The 15,797-nt window shown below is 55.3% G+C and overlaps 4 protein-coding genes across 4 annotated transcripts; 2 read left to right on the top strand and 2 right to left on the bottom strand.

Moving 5' to 3' along the window:
• Positions 1–545: 545 nt before the first annotated feature.
• On the top strand, positions 546–2,183 carry V2A60_009644 (uncharacterized protein; the record flags this gene model as incomplete). Its single annotated transcript, XM_083260909.1, has 1 exon — positions 546–2,183. One exon carries the CDS (start codon positions 546–548, stop codon positions 2,181–2,183), a length of 1,638 nt encoding a protein of 545 aa, XP_083117035.1.
• Positions 2,184–3,780: 1,597 nt separating this feature from the next.
• Positions 3,781–8,525, bottom strand: V2A60_009643 (serine/threonine-protein kinase; the record flags this gene model as incomplete). Its single annotated transcript, XM_083260908.1, has 6 exons — positions 3,781–6,543; positions 6,592–7,852; positions 7,909–7,973; positions 8,031–8,060; positions 8,140–8,274; positions 8,379–8,525. 6 exons carry the CDS (start codon positions 8,523–8,525, stop codon positions 3,781–3,783), a joined length of 4,401 nt encoding a protein of 1,466 aa, XP_083117034.1.
• Positions 8,526–11,144: 2,619 nt separating this feature from the next.
• On the bottom strand, positions 11,145–12,918 carry V2A60_009642 (uncharacterized protein; the record flags this gene model as incomplete). Its single annotated transcript, XM_083260907.1, has 3 exons — positions 11,145–12,110; positions 12,168–12,645; positions 12,908–12,918. The coding sequence occupies 3 exons, from the start codon at positions 12,916–12,918 to the stop codon at positions 11,145–11,147; spliced, it is 1,455 nt and encodes a 484-aa protein (XP_083117033.1).
• Positions 12,919–13,475: 557 nt separating this feature from the next.
• V2A60_009641 (uncharacterized protein) lies at positions 13,476–15,443 on the top strand (the record flags this gene model as incomplete). Its single annotated transcript, XM_083260906.1, has 1 exon — positions 13,476–15,443. The coding sequence occupies one exon, from the start codon at positions 13,476–13,478 to the stop codon at positions 15,441–15,443; it is 1,968 nt and encodes a 655-aa protein (XP_083117032.1).
• Between the last annotated feature and the right edge of the window lie 354 nt (positions 15,444–15,797).

The raw sequence follows: 15,797 nt of genomic DNA, 5'->3' as shown, positions 1-15,797 counted from the left end.
GCCCGTCATCGACTTTTTACTGCTGCTCGCCAGTCTCTTCCGGTCTTGCAAGACCTTGGTCGCCTCCTACCTCTCGACTCAAATAAACAACTGAGTCTACCCACGCAAACGGCCAATACCCATTCTTATTAATACCTACGTCCGTCATCCGCGGTGTACTGCGCCGTTCTCTCGAGTCTATATACTCTCTGGTTCTATAATTCTCTGGTCTCTTTCAGTCGATTTCAGCCGGAACTCCCCAACAGTCCGGTTGCTCCACTACCTGCGTCTCTATTGCTACCTCTTTTTGGATCTTACATCACAGCCTCGACGACTTTTCGACCTCGACGCCTGCCATTGTTTTTCTCTTCGACTCTTGTTACAAACTTACATTTCGTTATTTCCCGCTTCGACATCTAATTTGACGTCTCAGCACTACTCATCTACTGCACTTTCTACGCGCTTCGTTCGAGCAGCAAATCCACCGCACTAGTCGACCCCGTCTTTCCTACTTCTCGTCTACATACAAATTTCTCTGAGCCATGTACACTGGTGGTCACGCTCAGATGTCTTCCAACAGCTTCTCTTCCCAGTCCGTCAACGGTCTTCCCATGGCCACTGCTGGTCTCTCCTCGCGCCGTGGCAGTCAGAACATCAAGCCTCTCTCCTTTGATGCTACCACTCACCAACCTGCCCATGACAATGGCGCTCCCACCCCGCGAACTAGCAGGTCTCATCTCCTCGCCGGCCTGCGCACTGCCCCCAAGTCTGCCACGGCTAGTTCTTTTGCCGCTGCCTCCCCCACCGCCCAACAGTTTGCTAGAAACAGCATGGCTGCCAACCTGCACGGATACGCCCAGGACAACTACTACAACGCTCCCAAGACGGCCTTTCCCCAATATGCCTCTCAGTACCAGCAGCAGCAACAGCAGCAGCAACCTGTCTACCAGTCCACTCTGAACCAGCAATACACTGTCGAGCAGGTCTTGGCCCCTCCCGAGCTCTCCATGGAAGAGCAGGCCCAAGATCCCAACCTTTATGCGCAGCTCGTCGCCACCAACATGTACCTTGCCCAGCGTCAGCAGCTTCTGCAGCAGCAGCTTAGAAACGTGCAAGCCGCCGCCGCCCAGCACGCCGCCCAGCAGCAGCTCCAGAACCTCAACCTCAACAGCCCCCAGTCGCACCACCTGCCATCCTTTGAGCAGCAGCAGCAGCAGCAACAGCAGCAGCTGCAGGCCGCCATGAGCCAGGGCCAGCAGGTTTACTTTAACCACGCCACCGGCCAGTACTTTGTCGACACGAGCGCCTCTTCTCAGTCCCCGATGCACTACCGCGACAACAGCACCTCGTCCTTCAACAGTCTCCAGCAGCTCCAGTTCCAGCTCCAGCAGCAGCAGCAGCAGCAGCAGGGCCTACCTCGCGTCCAGGTTTCGCCTCCCCCGGAGCACCAGCGCAGCTCTGTCCGCAGCGTCTCCCCTCCCAAGCGGTTCGACTCTCCTTCGGACACAACTCCACTGCCCCCTCCATCTGCCAATGCCTTCCGCCGCGGTCACAAGAAGGCCTCGTCGCTAGCCCCCGTCAACAGCATCCTCGCCTCTGCCCTCAACTCTTCTGACGGCCCAAAGTCCGCTGGCCCCAAGACTGCCTCTTTCCCAATCACCCCCCTGACTGGTGGTTATGGCCCTGGTCAGGCTCGTGCTGGTGAGCACCCCGTTCGCCAACCCCGAGGCCCTCCTTCTCTTGACGAGCTCAAGGCTAGGCCCACCGCCAAGCACGAGGGCTCCAAGAACTTTGCTACTCGTACCCGACGCTCTGCTGTTCACAACTTGGTCCGCGCAGGCATGTCTCGTCGCAAGGGCACGAGCAGCTCCTCGGGCAGCATGAGCCCCGTTTCCGAGACGGCCGAGGATTCTGGCTCTCCCATCACCGACAATGACTCGGATTCTGGTCGTAGCGGCTCCGGCAGTCTTGCTGGCGAGGAGGAGTGCACAAGCTCCAGGACATCGGCTAGCGGCGGCTGGGGGGCCATTGGCTCTGATCGTCCCGGCTCCCGTCAGATGGCTCGCAAGAGTGACGCCTCCGACGTTACCGGCAGCTTTGCTAATGTCTTTAAGAAGGACAACGATGCTGTCGACCTGCAGCGCAAAGCCCCCAGGATGGTGCTCACCAGTGTTGAGAAGCGCAAGGCAACCCCTGTGGCTTGAGCCGGAGGTTTGAGCCTGCTGTTTACGTTTTCCTCGTGTTCATTTCTTTGTTTTAATTTTTACGACTAACGCCCGGACATTGGTGATATGATTGCTCGGATTACCCGATTGCACTTGAATTTTCGCCTCTTCTACCCTTTTTATTTTCTCTTCTCATCTCGGGCGTCGTCTGACCGACTTGACAGAGTCATCGACGACGACTACATAACTACCCGACAAGCTATAATTCACTTCTCGGTCTGTCATTCATGGATTATTATACTTATTTTTTACGGCCTTGCACAACGGGAACGAACTCCCTTGGAACACTACGGAGGAGGAATAGTCAATGAACGAAAGCTATGGCTGTTTTGGTTGTTCTTTTTTTTTGGTGTCTCTGCTATTCTTTCTTTTATGGATTCGAGATACTTTTGCAACATTGACGAGACCTAGCGTCGACTTTTCTCACTTGCCCGTCTCTGGAAACAGACAGCCTGGTTGCATGCCGTCCAAGGCATCCGTTGAACGGACTTGGACCGCGCAGTGAGGGAGATGAAATCGATGGTTGTTTACGGAGGTTTACTTTGGTAATGGCTTTTTTTCTTCTTTTTTTTCAAAGATATTTTTCTCTGTCCTCTCCAGTCTGGATGACTCTTTTGTATTCTTGGGTCTAACGCTGCTGGTAAGTCCAACGAGTTTACTTGGAATGGGAGGGTTGTTATCTGTCCTGGAGAGCTGCACATGGGGGTGGAAACTGTAGTTTAGAATATGCTGGCACAATACATTATTCCTGCCACCACTATGCATTCTTTTTGCCGTGACTTGTCTAGACGGACCACGCAAATGCGGACATGAAAGTCTGCATTGAGTGGCTTTCGTTTCTTGGTAAGCTCGCCGGGCCATGAAGTTTTCGGCCGCCTTCCATGCCATCTCAGTGCATGATTCTGTGCTATGCATGATTCTATGCTAAAGAGAGCCGGTTGGTTGCTTGACGTTGACCAAAGATTGCCAGACATTTTGGCCGTCTTGTTGCCCTCCCGCCACCAATATAACTGCAATAGCTAGAAGGAGGTCCCCCCTTCCCGAAAAACAAAGAACAAAAAAAAAAAAAACAGCTTTGCCTACAATGCTAGCGGTTCAACGGTCAAAGTATTACACAAAAGGCGAGCGTGAAAAAAAAAGGAAAAGGATGAATAACCTTTTTTTTTTCTTTTTTTTCGAATGTATCAAAATAATGCCTCCATCCATCTCTGCTCCCAGTTTCCCTCTTTTTGACATCTGCTAGGGGATAGATGTGTGCGCAGAGAGAGAGACAGAGAGACAAGAGGCAGAGAGATGGATATCTATATAGGTAGTATACACATGTACCCTGCTTGTTCTTCTTTTCTTGTAGCCGTATGTATATGCCATGTTCGCTGTCCCTTTTGCTGGGCTAGGCTAGGCCAGTCTTGCCTTTTTTTTTAGAAAAAATAAAAAATTCCTTGGCCTATGAGAACAGAAATACATGGGCAGAAGAAACACCATGAAAAATACAGCCTTTTTGGAATGGACCCAAAGAAAAGTAATCCATTGTCAGAAATGATTCATTAATGAAAAATGTTTCATAGAATGCCCATCATCACCACTTGGCGTCGCTCGGGGCGCGCACTCGTCTCTTCCCTGTCGGATCTCTCGCCATGCTCTCGCGTCGAGAACTGCTACCGCCACTGCCGCTACCGCCTACTATTCCTAGGCCTGCTCCTCCGCCGGCACCGGCGATGGCGGCCGCGGCGCCCCAGGGTCCCATCATCATGCGGGCTGCCCCGACACCGCCACCATTCTCCTTGTTGCTGGTGCTGCTGTCGCTGCGCACGACCATGGGCGGCGCGGGTTCGCCCCGGATGCCCGCCGCGCCGCTGCCGAGCACGCCACCTCTAGACGTCATGCTGGCCAGCGAGGTCCGCGGTAGGCGGCTCTTGGCCGCCGACGACGCCGACGACGGGGGCATCATGAGGCCGCTGCTGCTGTGGCTGCTCGTGGTGGAGCTGGCGTCGCCGCTGACGCGCCGCGGCAGATTCGTGCCGTCGCGGCTGCGCGGGCGGTACTGCTGGAAGAGCAGGTTGTCGCGGTCCAGGACGCTCGGGACCCCGCCACCGCCGCCGCCACCAGGAGCGCCACGCCGGGGACTGGCCGCAACTTCGATGAGGGCATTGCCTGCGAGGCTGGCGCGGCTTCGGTGCGTCGGTGTCTGCGGAAAAGAGGTGGACGACTGCAAGCTGGGAGGCGTGTAGCTGGTGTTGCGTCGCGTGGCGGAGCGCCGCGAAGAGGATGCGGAGCTGGTCTGCGACGAGGCGATGCTGTCATGGCGCATTATCGCGCTTGGCGAGGGGCGACCATCCAGGTGGGATCGCACCAGCTCGGCCGCTAGGTTTCGTACCAGCACAGCCGAGTCGATTTCGGCCAGCGTCTGAATCACCTCCATCAGCGATCGTACCTGGGCGCTGTTGAGAGACGTGGTGCCGTCGCCGTTGCCCAGGGTCGTGTCGCAGGCGTCGATGATGGTGCGCACCAGACGCAGCAGATTCAGACGAACGACGGCTTTTTTGTGTCCGAGCCGTTGCGCGATGCCGGCAAACATTTCTGGCTTGGCCAGCGAGGCGGCAACGCCGGGGCTCAGACGCAGCAACTTGAGCAGAGGCTCGAGCAGGTTGGAATCGAACGAGTTGAGACGGTTCGTGTTGAAGCCGGCAATGATGGCCCTTGTGAAGCTGCCATCGATCAGGTAGCTCTCCACATTGGCCGTCTCCTCCTGCAGCCATACGAGAATGGCGTCCAGCGCCGTGACCTGCCAGTATTGATCAGTCAACAGGGACACGAAGAATTCGAGACCCTTGTTCTGCCACAGGTATCGACGGCCCTTGGATCCAGAGTGTGCCATGTCGCAGAGTATCGGCAGCACAAACTCCTTTGGCGGCCGATCTGTGCGCATGATGCGTAAAAGCAGCGGTATGATGCCGCCGACAGCCGCATCTTCCTGGCGTTCCTTGCTCAGACGACATAGATTGAAGAGGGTGTTGAGGACCTGATTCGACATTTCACGAAAATGTATCTGTCCCTTCTTCATGCTATAGCTGAGCAAGTCGATAAGAAACTCGATGGCGTCGGCCGAGTGAAGCGTCTCAATCGTCGTCGACAGCATGGACAGGTTCCTGATAAATTTGAGCATCGTAATCTGATGCACCGGAGTCATGCGGCGCAGGTCCTTGAGAACGCTCTTGAGCACCTGCCGGTCTGCGACCACCTCCTTGACGTAGTTTTCTGCCTGGCTGAAGAGGTAGAAAATGTTGACAATGCGGCCCTCGATGAGTTCCCCAAGCTCATCTTCGCGCTCTTCGTCGAGCACGCGGTGCAGGACAAGAGCGAGGGGATAGAGAATCTTGCTTCGTGAAAAGATTCGGCAGAAATCATTCTTGGGTGTAGGGCCTTGCAGCTCAAAGACGTTCCAGATCCCATTCACGCCAATGAGCACCAAGTCTCGGGCGTTGTCGTAGTCTTCGTCGAGGAACTCGACGAGAACATTGAGACCACCTGCAGACACAAACATTTGCAAGGTAAGCGTTGAGGTCTGGTACATCTGGCGCACGAAAGCTGCCGCCTCTAGGCGAATTTCATCCGAGTACTGTCGAGCAGCAAACTTGGTAATGATGGGCATGCCGCCAACGAAGCAAAGGTTTTCCTGAATTTCGACGTCGTCGAGAATAATGGCATTGACCACTTTCAGAAGCTGCAGGATCATATACTGCTTGCTCTTGACAGTGCAAGGTTCCAGAATCTCGAGGATGGGTAGAAGGCCGTGTGCGCTGATGATGAGATTTTTGGCTTCCGTGTTCTCCCATAGAAGAGCGAGCAAATCTTGTGCAATTTCAACCAGAGTAGCTTCGCCTTGCTCCATGGTAAGAGACCGGACCAAGTCTTCCACCCTCTCTGCTAGTCGCGCGTGTCTGTCACGGGCGATGTTGGCTTCCAAGTCCATCTCGTCCCAGCCCGGGTCCATGAGCGCAAAGGGGTCGTCTTCGTCCTCATCATCACCAAGCCAGGAATTGCTTGATACTTTGGAGAGCAGCATCAAGCCGCCATCTTCAGACCCACGATCGCTTACCGGTTTGGTAGCGTTGGAACTCTCAGGGCCAAAGACGTCTGAGAAATCCTCGTCGTCGTCTTCGGCAAACTTTTGAATTTCCACAGTAGAGCGAGTGCGTCGCATGGGCCGATCAGGCAGGACCGATGGCCTGGCAGCAGGCTTCTTCTTGATGCTTCCGCCGTCGGGGGCGAGCATGGAGCGCGGAAGGCTTGTGAGATCTGAAGGATGAAACAACTGGGGTGAGTCGGGACCACGGATACCCTACTCGCGTTAGTATGTGCTGCATTCGACTAGGCTTATTGGGCGCACCTTTTTCACTTGGTTCACCCTTTGGTTGAATATGTTGTCGTTTTCTACGAACAAATCGGAATAGTCCTCTGCGCTCTGCTCGCGGAAGGCAATGTCGTGTCGGGTTGGCAGCTCGAATTTGTTTCCAAAATTGGCTTTGGGAGGAGAACGTGTAGGCTGCATGGGCGAGCTGGCAGGGTTGAGTGGGACAGACCTCTGTCGGGTGTGCCTTCTGGGCTCGGCCATTTGCGCAGCGGCCTTGGAGATGGGTCGGATGGTCTGCTGCTGCAGGTCCAAGTCGTGTTGTGAGGGGCCTTTAATCGTGAGTAGCTCGCCCTCGAAATCATCATCATAGCTATTATCATTTCGTAAATCATTTGCGGAAGCAAAGGCCTTGAGGCGATCGCTCGAGAGCATGCCGCCAAAATTATCCTGGGCTCGAAGATGTGGCAGCTGGAGCGCACTCGGCGAGATTGTAGTGTCAAAGTCATTGTCCCAGTTATCGTTGTCGGCAAGCTCGGGTGTCTTGAATGCTTGCACACCAGCGAATTTGGACTTTTGCATTGAGAGCGGTCCTTTGGCAGGAGTGCCGCCGGGGAAGCGGGACGGCGGAGGAGCGTCGGAGCCGGTTGATGTTCGTAGATGAGCATCTGAAGAGTTGAGAGCCTTGTTCCACTGTTTGACTTCTTCGACGGCTTGATTGAAGTTTGCGGGTGCCTTGGCGACTGGTGCGTCGGCTCGGCGACACCCAATGATCCAAGCATGCTTCAACAGCTTCCTCGCTGTGACTCGCAAGTTGGGGTCCTTTTGGAAGCATTGCATGAGAAAGTCTCGTGCAGCGGCAGAAATGCCTTCTGGTAGAGGAGGGTGGTCGTCATTGACAATGGCGAAGAGCGCGGGCATGGCTGCTAGGTTATGGTAGGGCGGCTTCCCTTGGAGCAGCTCAATGACGGTGCAGCCGACGCTCCAGATGTCGGAGGCGGAACTGGCGCCGGAAAGCTGGATAATCTCGGGAGCCATCCAGTAGGGAGTGCCGACGACTTGGGCTTCCTTGTCTTGACCGCCGGCCAGCGTACTCGTGGAAACGCCGAAGTCGGCAAGTTTGACGGTGCCATCTTTAGTTGTGAGAATGTTTGCGCCTTTGATATCGCGATGGATCACGCCCTGGTCGTGCAGGTACTGCAGACCTTGGAGAACTTGCGTCATGTACACGCCAACAAGGTTTTCCGGAAACTTGCCGTACGCTTTGCAAATGGAGTGAAGCGAGCCATTTTCGCAGTATCTGGAGGATCATGAGTAAAGCCGCGCAGGCTGGTTGCGTGAGAGATTGAATCTTACTCGAGAATAATGTTGAGGCAGTCGGTGGACTTTACAAAGCCAATGTACTTGACAATATTGTCGTGCTAGATGTTGATGAGCAAGGGAGAAGCGTCGGATGGTGTCAATCGTGTGCAACCTACGTGGAGATTTTTAAGCAGGTCAATTTCGCTCTACAATTGGGAAAGGCGGTTGGTTAGCTTGAGCGAGGGACCACGATAGGAAAACACAGGGGGGCGTAACGTGACAGACCTCAATCATGCGGAGTTCGCTCTTTGGCAAGTCTCCGAGCTTGATTTGCTTGACGGCGACGGCCTCGCCAGTGTTCCAGTTGAAAGCTTTATAGACGGAGCCGAATGCACCTTTGCCTAGACACTCCCCGAGTCGCTGGATACCAGGTCATTGTTAGCAAAGGAAGCGGACAATGAAATGTCCACAGAGGTCGAGTGGCGAACAAGAGATGGCCGAGGTAGAGGCAGCTGATGACATACATAATCCTTGAGCATGGGGTCTTGATGAGCGGAGCTTTCCCGTATCTTGTCTCGGCGCGACGGGGTAGCCGGGTTGGAGCTCTTGTCGCGGGTAGCGACGACGGCAGGGCGGCCATCGCCAAATTGAGCCAGGCGATCGACGGGCATGGCTGTGATGACAAGTCACCTGGCGCCTTGAAAGCGCTACCGGCCTTCAAGTACCGCTCTCTCAATGCTCGGCGGGTTGACCATGCAGCTTCAATGGTGCTGCACCGGGCTGTATAGTTGATTGTAACCGACTCGTCCGGATTGCGGTGGCAGATCTTGGGGCATTACCAACGGAGATGACGGGACAGCTGTGCCTTGATTTATTGCATGCAGGCGAGGAAGCGAACGGTTCAATGGGGACCCGGGCCCGGGGTGGGTGCTCGTCGTCCTGCAGCGAGGGCTCGTGTATCGCGACGGAGCGACTGGCCAATGCGAGCAACGGAGAAGGAGGACAGAGTATGGAAGTCGGGGGGCATTCGCGACTCGGGTCACATTCGATGCGATGGGAAGCGGCGTCCTTGAACGGGAGACGGGAGGGTTCCTAGTCGTTGAGAAGAAGGGCTGCGTCGCCGCTCGAGTAGTGGTTGTCGGCTGTCGGTTGTTAGAGAGAGACAGACGCTACGAGAGCGGTGGACAGACGGCAAGCATGCCGTGGCAAAGGGTCAAAGGTTGAAGCGAGGTTTGAGGGCGCGGCGCGATGCGGTGGGAGGAGGGGTTTGGATAATGCTTGCTGCAAGGCGGGGAAGGGAGATTTGGTCGAGAAGAAAAATGCAAGGTAGGCCGGCCGGGGTTTATCGTGAGCTTGGACAGGATGATGGAGTGGGTGGGTATTGGGACAGGCAGTGGATGCGTCGCGGGGACGGTTCGCGTGGCTAGATAGGCAGAGGAGAAGCGAGCGAGGGATTCGGAAGAGAAGGAGGAGTGAATTCGATGATGTCGGTAATGTAGATTGCGGTGATTGTGGTGGGTGGCCGTTGTGGTGGTTGCGTTGCGTTGCGTTACGTCGATGGTGCCGTCGTGACAACCGAAGCAAGGGAGTGGAGTAACACGGTACCTGCTTCTGGCTGTGCAACTGGGTGCCTGGGCAGGTACCTGTCTAGCTGCTGACCTACTAGAAGTAAAGAAAAAGGCACATACCAGACAAACGGTAGAGAAACAATGTGCTTGCACTAGATGCTACATTCAAGGCCTTCCATGGATCGTCGGTAGGGGATTATTCCTCTGAGATCTACCATCCAAGTAATCTCCGTCGAGGGAAAAAAGAAAAGAAAAGAAAGGAAACAAATCAACAACGACTCCCCCCTCACGCGCATATGCAGCCAAGCAAGGCACCAGCGGCTCCGATTTTCAAGTACTGGACTGGGCAGTGACTTTTATTAATAGGTACCAGTAGCTGTACTTACACCTAAAAGGTAGTTGTGGCGTCTTCAGGCACGGCGCGTCCCAGGCCAGGCACTGACTGACTGCCACCCAACAGACAGCCTTCAGCGGCCCAACCAGTAGCCTCGAGCAGCCTCACGCAGATTGGGCTTTTCGCCTTGATGAGGAATCCCTAAAAGTAAGTAGTAAAATCGATGAATTCAATGCATTCCAAGACATGCAGCAAGTAGCACATGCCAGCGACATGCCAGCGACATGCCAGCCAACCAGCATGCCTCCTTGCCTCGCTGCCTCTCTCCCTCCCAGGTACCTTGCTCGGTACCTACTTGTAAGGCACCGACCAACTAAAAACGACCAACTGGCCAGGCTTGCCATGCTGCTGCCGCCAACAATCCGACAATTCCCCGTGCACCGCCAACCAGAACAGGGCTGCATACATCCTGGCTGGCAATCGTCGCACGAGCCGATAACCTTGATTGCATAAAAATTCAAAATACCCAACTGCCAACACTGAAACTGCGTTGGTCAAAAAGTACTGGTAGGGTGGTAGGATCCCCCAAAACCCAAACTTTAAACTACCAAACGAGCACTCATACTCCCTATCCCAGCATCCGTACTGATGGCAGCATGTCCAATAACACACAGCCACCTATACTGTACACACACATAAGTGTCCCATGACTCTTTACCCGGTAATATCGCTTCATATTATACAGGCTAGTGATTCAAGTTGCGTCACTAATAAACCCCCCTTCCCCCGTGTCACTTCTGCTACCAGTACGCAACCGACAGCCTCTCTTCTCCCTCCCACCAGCTTGCCCTCGCTGTCTTTGCTGCCTGCCTGCTCTATTAATAGCCCCTCCTGTCCCACCCCTCGACAGAAACATTTGACAGACATTTCACTGCATGCCATCCCTTGTGGCTGCACCTTGCGAAAGAGAAAAAAAAATGGCTGCTCATTTCGCCAGTATAGTATTTCCTATCTAGCGAATCATTACCCATCTTGTCCATCATAAGCTCAAGCTCCAGCTATGCAACTTCACCATGACCCCCCCTCTCGTTAATGCAGACTCTGTGCTGCCTTCCCTAAAACAATGAGAATATATACGCGCACATTGGAAATATACATGAGCTGCTTATCCGCAAAGCAATCTCGCCCGGCTCTGCCCTCCCCTTCCCCCGCCTCCCCCAGTTGACCACTTCCCCCAACCAAATCGCCCCAATCTGCCCCGACCTTGGAGCGCAGAGCGCCAGAATAGAATCCTCTTCCTCTGACTCACGACACTGTTGCAGAGGCGCCTCCATCCCAAGTAGAATGCACTCCTAGCCCCCCCCCCACTTTCAGTGGCAATGAAATACCTAGTTTGTGCCTTGTTGCGACAATGTACGGCTGAGGCCTGCCTCAGCCCACCATTCCTCCGGAATATCTTCTCTCTGCGCCAGGCTTCGCATGATATGTTGCATGCCGGACCAATCCTCCTCAGCCGGTCCCGAACCGGGAGAGAATGACATCGTTCTGGCATGTCGCGTCATGTTCGTACTTCCCTGTTCCGCGGCACCCATTGAAGCCCGGCCAGCCCATGAATCTTGGCCGCTGACGTCTGGCAGCGGTACTCCGCTCAAAGCCTGTCGCTCCGCCATGCTTGGTGCGTCGGGATGTTCGAGAGGGGGGAGCCGCTGCTGGGCCGCCTCACGCGCGCGGTTGGCAGATTGCGCAAAACGTGATCTCGTGGCTCCTCGGCCGTAGTGCTCTTGTCGGCTTCGATACGCGACAGCACGACGAGCCTCTGCAAAGTCCCCTTCTTCTATATCCGAGTGCTCGCATCCCGAATCGCACCCCGGGTCCACGGGCGCATCGTCGAAGCCGTCCGGCAGGATGGACCCACCAGTCGGCGGCTGAACAGCGGATGGTGGTGCTGCGGCCGGAGGCGCCGTCGATGGCTGCGTTGTTGGCGCCCCCGCCCCCGCCGGCTGCGATGGGGTTTGGCTGCCACTCTGCGTGCCACTTCCCGAGGCAAATGAAGTGTTAGCACTCGGTGGCTGCGGATCTGGTGCCAGTGTTGTGAGCAAAGTATCCCATCCTTCTGGGCTCAGACTTCGTTCGCGGTCACCAAGACCGTCTACGCCGGTGCCGCGGCGGCTTGACTGGTGTCGACGTCTGATATACGCGTTGCGTGCAAGATGCGCAGCGCGCATACGCCGCTGACGAACGCTCTCGGTTACCTGGGAAGAATTCTCTGCCGCAAGCGGCGAAGAGGTTCGCGCACGCGCCGCTTCCATGGTGTCAGGGCTGCGCGTAAAGCGAGATGAGATGGGCGTCATCTGCTAAATCTGAATTAGTAACGGAACGGTATTTTTCTCAGCATAATGGTGGCAACATACAACGCGCGGGCGTCGTGCTCGTCCTCTTGGATCAATAGACCACCAACCAAGGTCAGTGTCCTGAGCTTGCTCTTCTGCAGTAGACCCGGCCGGTACATCATACCAGGCGCTACCATAGATTGCAGTCATATCCTCTTCCATGTACTGGCTCGCACGTAAGCTCCTGCGAGCATCCTCGGGCGACAAGTTGTCGAGAGAGGGATACAGGCGTGACCGCAGGTCCGCGATTTCTTCAGATGTCGACGATGATGCCGTACCCGACTCAATCCATGGCAGAGGGCGCTCTACGTCGCGGGTGGATAGTGTGCGCTGCACGGGACCGTAAATTCGGGCTGCCGCGCGACGAACCACGTTGCGCTGACGTTCTCGCTCACCCGCGCGATCAACGCGACGGATGGAGGTGCGCGACGGCGACGTAGTTCTGGTCTTGTTGGCGGACTTGCGACTCACGTCAGATTCGACGGGGGCGATGAATAGCCTATTCAATGCGCAATGGTTAGCGAATTGTATTGACTACAACAGCGGTCATAAGGTGGTTGTTAGGCGCGCGCTGGCACGTGTGACCATGCGTCTTAGCGACGCGCCACATCAATGCAGAGAGCATGCGCAACACGTAAGCCAATAGAAATCAACACGCGATGAAAGTTGCAGCTACAAACGCATGTCTGTATGCGATGAACGGGGAGGCGCAGCGGCGCCCGTCGGATCAAAGCCCGGAGGGACAGGGTCTAGAAACTTACGGAAGGCCCATTTCGGCGTGGTCGTCTGCTGGAGAAGAGTCGGTGGGAAAAAGAGCGACAAATTAATGGCTCAGATGACCAGCGACATGCAAAGACGACTACGACTTCGAGGCGACAGACTGGGTGATGTCCTGTGATGGCCCAAGTAGAAGGGATCACGGCCTTGTATTAGTAGATTGGTGGAGAGACGAAAAACGGAGCCGCCAGTCGAACGGGGGATGGCCAGGTGCCAGCACTTGCAACGGGCGCGGCGCTCGTTGGTGGCTAGTGCCACGAGAAGGTGGCTGTGCACACGCTGCATGAAGAAAAAAAAAATTAAATCCGCTCCCTCTTGCGGAGCGGGTCAAAGTGTTTCCGAATTCATTGTGGCGCATGAATCTTCAAGGTGTGGCGCAAGTGGCTCACAGCAAATCTCAGGCTTGCTGCTGGCGCAGTCACACGCATGCATCATTCTGCGACAACGCTCACCTTCATGACAGCGTCAATGAAGCATCCGACTTGGCATATTCTGACGTTGGGCATATACTGACCTGCAGAGGCTTCGTAGTCTTGCAGCAGGGTAGCCGCCATGCCTTCTGCCAGAGACCTCAAGCGTGTGCTGGACCGCGTCAGGACAGCCATTCCAGCGCAGAGGAAGCTTGAGGGTGACAGACGCAATATCCGCTTGGGCCTGGAGCGCATCACTAGAGCAATCCAAAAGGAACAGCCTTGGATAGGGGTACACGTCGGAGGGACCAACGGCAAAGGCTCAATATGCACGCTCCTCTCCTACATGTTCAAGCAGTCTGGTGTTCGCCATGGTGTTTTTACTTCCCCGTCTCTCTTTGGCACACGCAATGCAGTCACAATCAACGGCATGTATCCTAACCAAAGGTTGTACGAATCAGAGATAAGAAATGTGCAAGCTCGGTTTCGCAGGGCCGCCTCTGGTTGGACATTTCAGACCGCTGAGGATCCTGGCGAGTTGACCCCATTTGAGCTCGATACAGCTGTCGCTTTCCGAATATTCAATGCGCTACGCGTAAAATACGGCATTGTTGAAGTTGGAATGGGCGGCGCCTCAGATGCTACCAACGCTATGCACGAAAAAGGCGTCACCGTGATATCCAAGATTGGTCTTGATCACCAAGAGTATCTTGGGAACACGATTGAGGAGATTGCCGGCGTCAAAGCCGGAATCATGCGCCCTTTTGTTCCTTGCATTATTGATCACACAAACTCGGTCGAAGTTCTGCGCGTGCTCACAGAGCACGCCCGCAGTATTGGCGCGCCATATTACTTGACTGACGATGCAACTGACTTGCTGAGCCCGATTGACACTGCGAGATTCCAACTCGAGGACTATGAGAAGCAGAATTTGCTCTGCGCCTTATTAGCATTCAAGAAGCTCTTCCCCAACATGGAAATCGACCTCAACCAGCTGCTGTCGAAACGCCCTTACCCGCCCGGCAGAAAGGACTTGATTTCTGTGCGCGATCTTACGAATGGGCTCCGAGAGCAGCCTGTCTTTGTTGACGGCGCACACAACATGCTGGGAGTACAGGCCCTTTCCACCTATATCAATAACCAGATGCGGCAGGGTGATGAGCCAGTAACCTGGATCATGGGCCTCTCCGCGAGCAAGACGAAACCATTCGCTTCACTCATCGAGACGCTGGTACGACCACAGGACCGATTCGCTTTTGTCGAGTACCAGCCGCTGCCCAACGAGCCATCAGCGGTCCCTGCTCAGCTCGGACGCGAGATTGCGGAATCGGTTATCAGCAGCAGCGAGCAAATCTACGACGGCGACCCCAGCGTGGATGCAGCCATGCAGTGGGCTTGCGAGAAAGCCGGAAACGAGGGGCCTATTGTCGTCACGGGCAGCCTGTACCTCATCCGTGAGCTGTACAACACTGAGGGCGTCCACACGCGGCGCAAGTTCAAGACGATGCGGCCCGGCCGGTCGCAGCTGTGGTACTACACGCAGCTTGCGCAGACGCGCGAGCTGACAGAGGAGGAGGCGCGTGAATTCAAGCAGGCCCGACGCCACTGGCGCCTCAACCCGATCCGCAGCCCCGCCCTGGTCACCGATGACCAGGAGCCTCCGCGCACCTCCCCGGTGGTGTCTCCGGAAACGAAGGAAGTGCAGCGCCGCGCGGCCTACCACCAGAACCAGGCGGACCGCTACGCGCAAGCCATCGAGTGCATCGAGCTCGACACGGCCAATGGCCTTCCGTCCAGAAATACCGCGGCGCCCAGCAGCTCCAAACGCGTGGACATGTTACAGACTGTCGAGGAGCTTATCCGGCGTCAGGGCGAGCACCTTGCCGCGTACCAGGCAGCCATGCACGAGCTGCGCGGCTACAAGGTTGCAGTCCCTGAGATGAAATTCATGAGCTATGCCAAGATTTACGGACGCCCACCAGGCCCGCCACGCCGCAAGCCAAGGCCGACTTTGCCGCAGGATGCAGAAGGGGAGGCAAACGCAGAGCCGCGCCCACAGTTCCAGAGCGTGGATGAAGCACGCCGCAATGAAAGCGGCTCAAAGCAATAAATAACAAACTACAGCGACGGGTGTTGGACACTTGTTTGACCATTTTAAGTGTACATTATATATACCATTACTGGGCTTCGTTTCAGAACGAAACGTAGGTACCTCGTGTAAATTAGATCCAAAATTTAGCATTCAGTTGGACATCATCTTGACAGTACTAATGACTGTGTTTGTTGCGTGCTTGTTGGTCTCACTAGTTTTCAACGCGTGCGAGGGCAATGGTTCGTCGCGGCGGGTTGAACGGCGAAACATTGTCACGGTGATGCTTGATGAGACGAGTCAAAATGCTGCCCAGCACGATGCTAGCGAGCTCGAGGCCGGGTAGATCCAGTTTTCATTCGCCATGTCCAGTGT

The sequence above is a fragment of the Cordyceps javanica genome, chromosome 7 (assembly GCF_051103115.1).
Source record: "Cordyceps javanica chromosome 7, complete sequence".
NCBI classification, from domain to species: domain Eukaryota; kingdom Fungi; phylum Ascomycota; class Sordariomycetes; order Hypocreales; family Cordycipitaceae; genus Cordyceps; species Cordyceps javanica.
The sequence above is the reverse complement of the archived record's forward strand: the minus strand, read 5'-3'. Positions and strand labels throughout refer to the sequence as shown.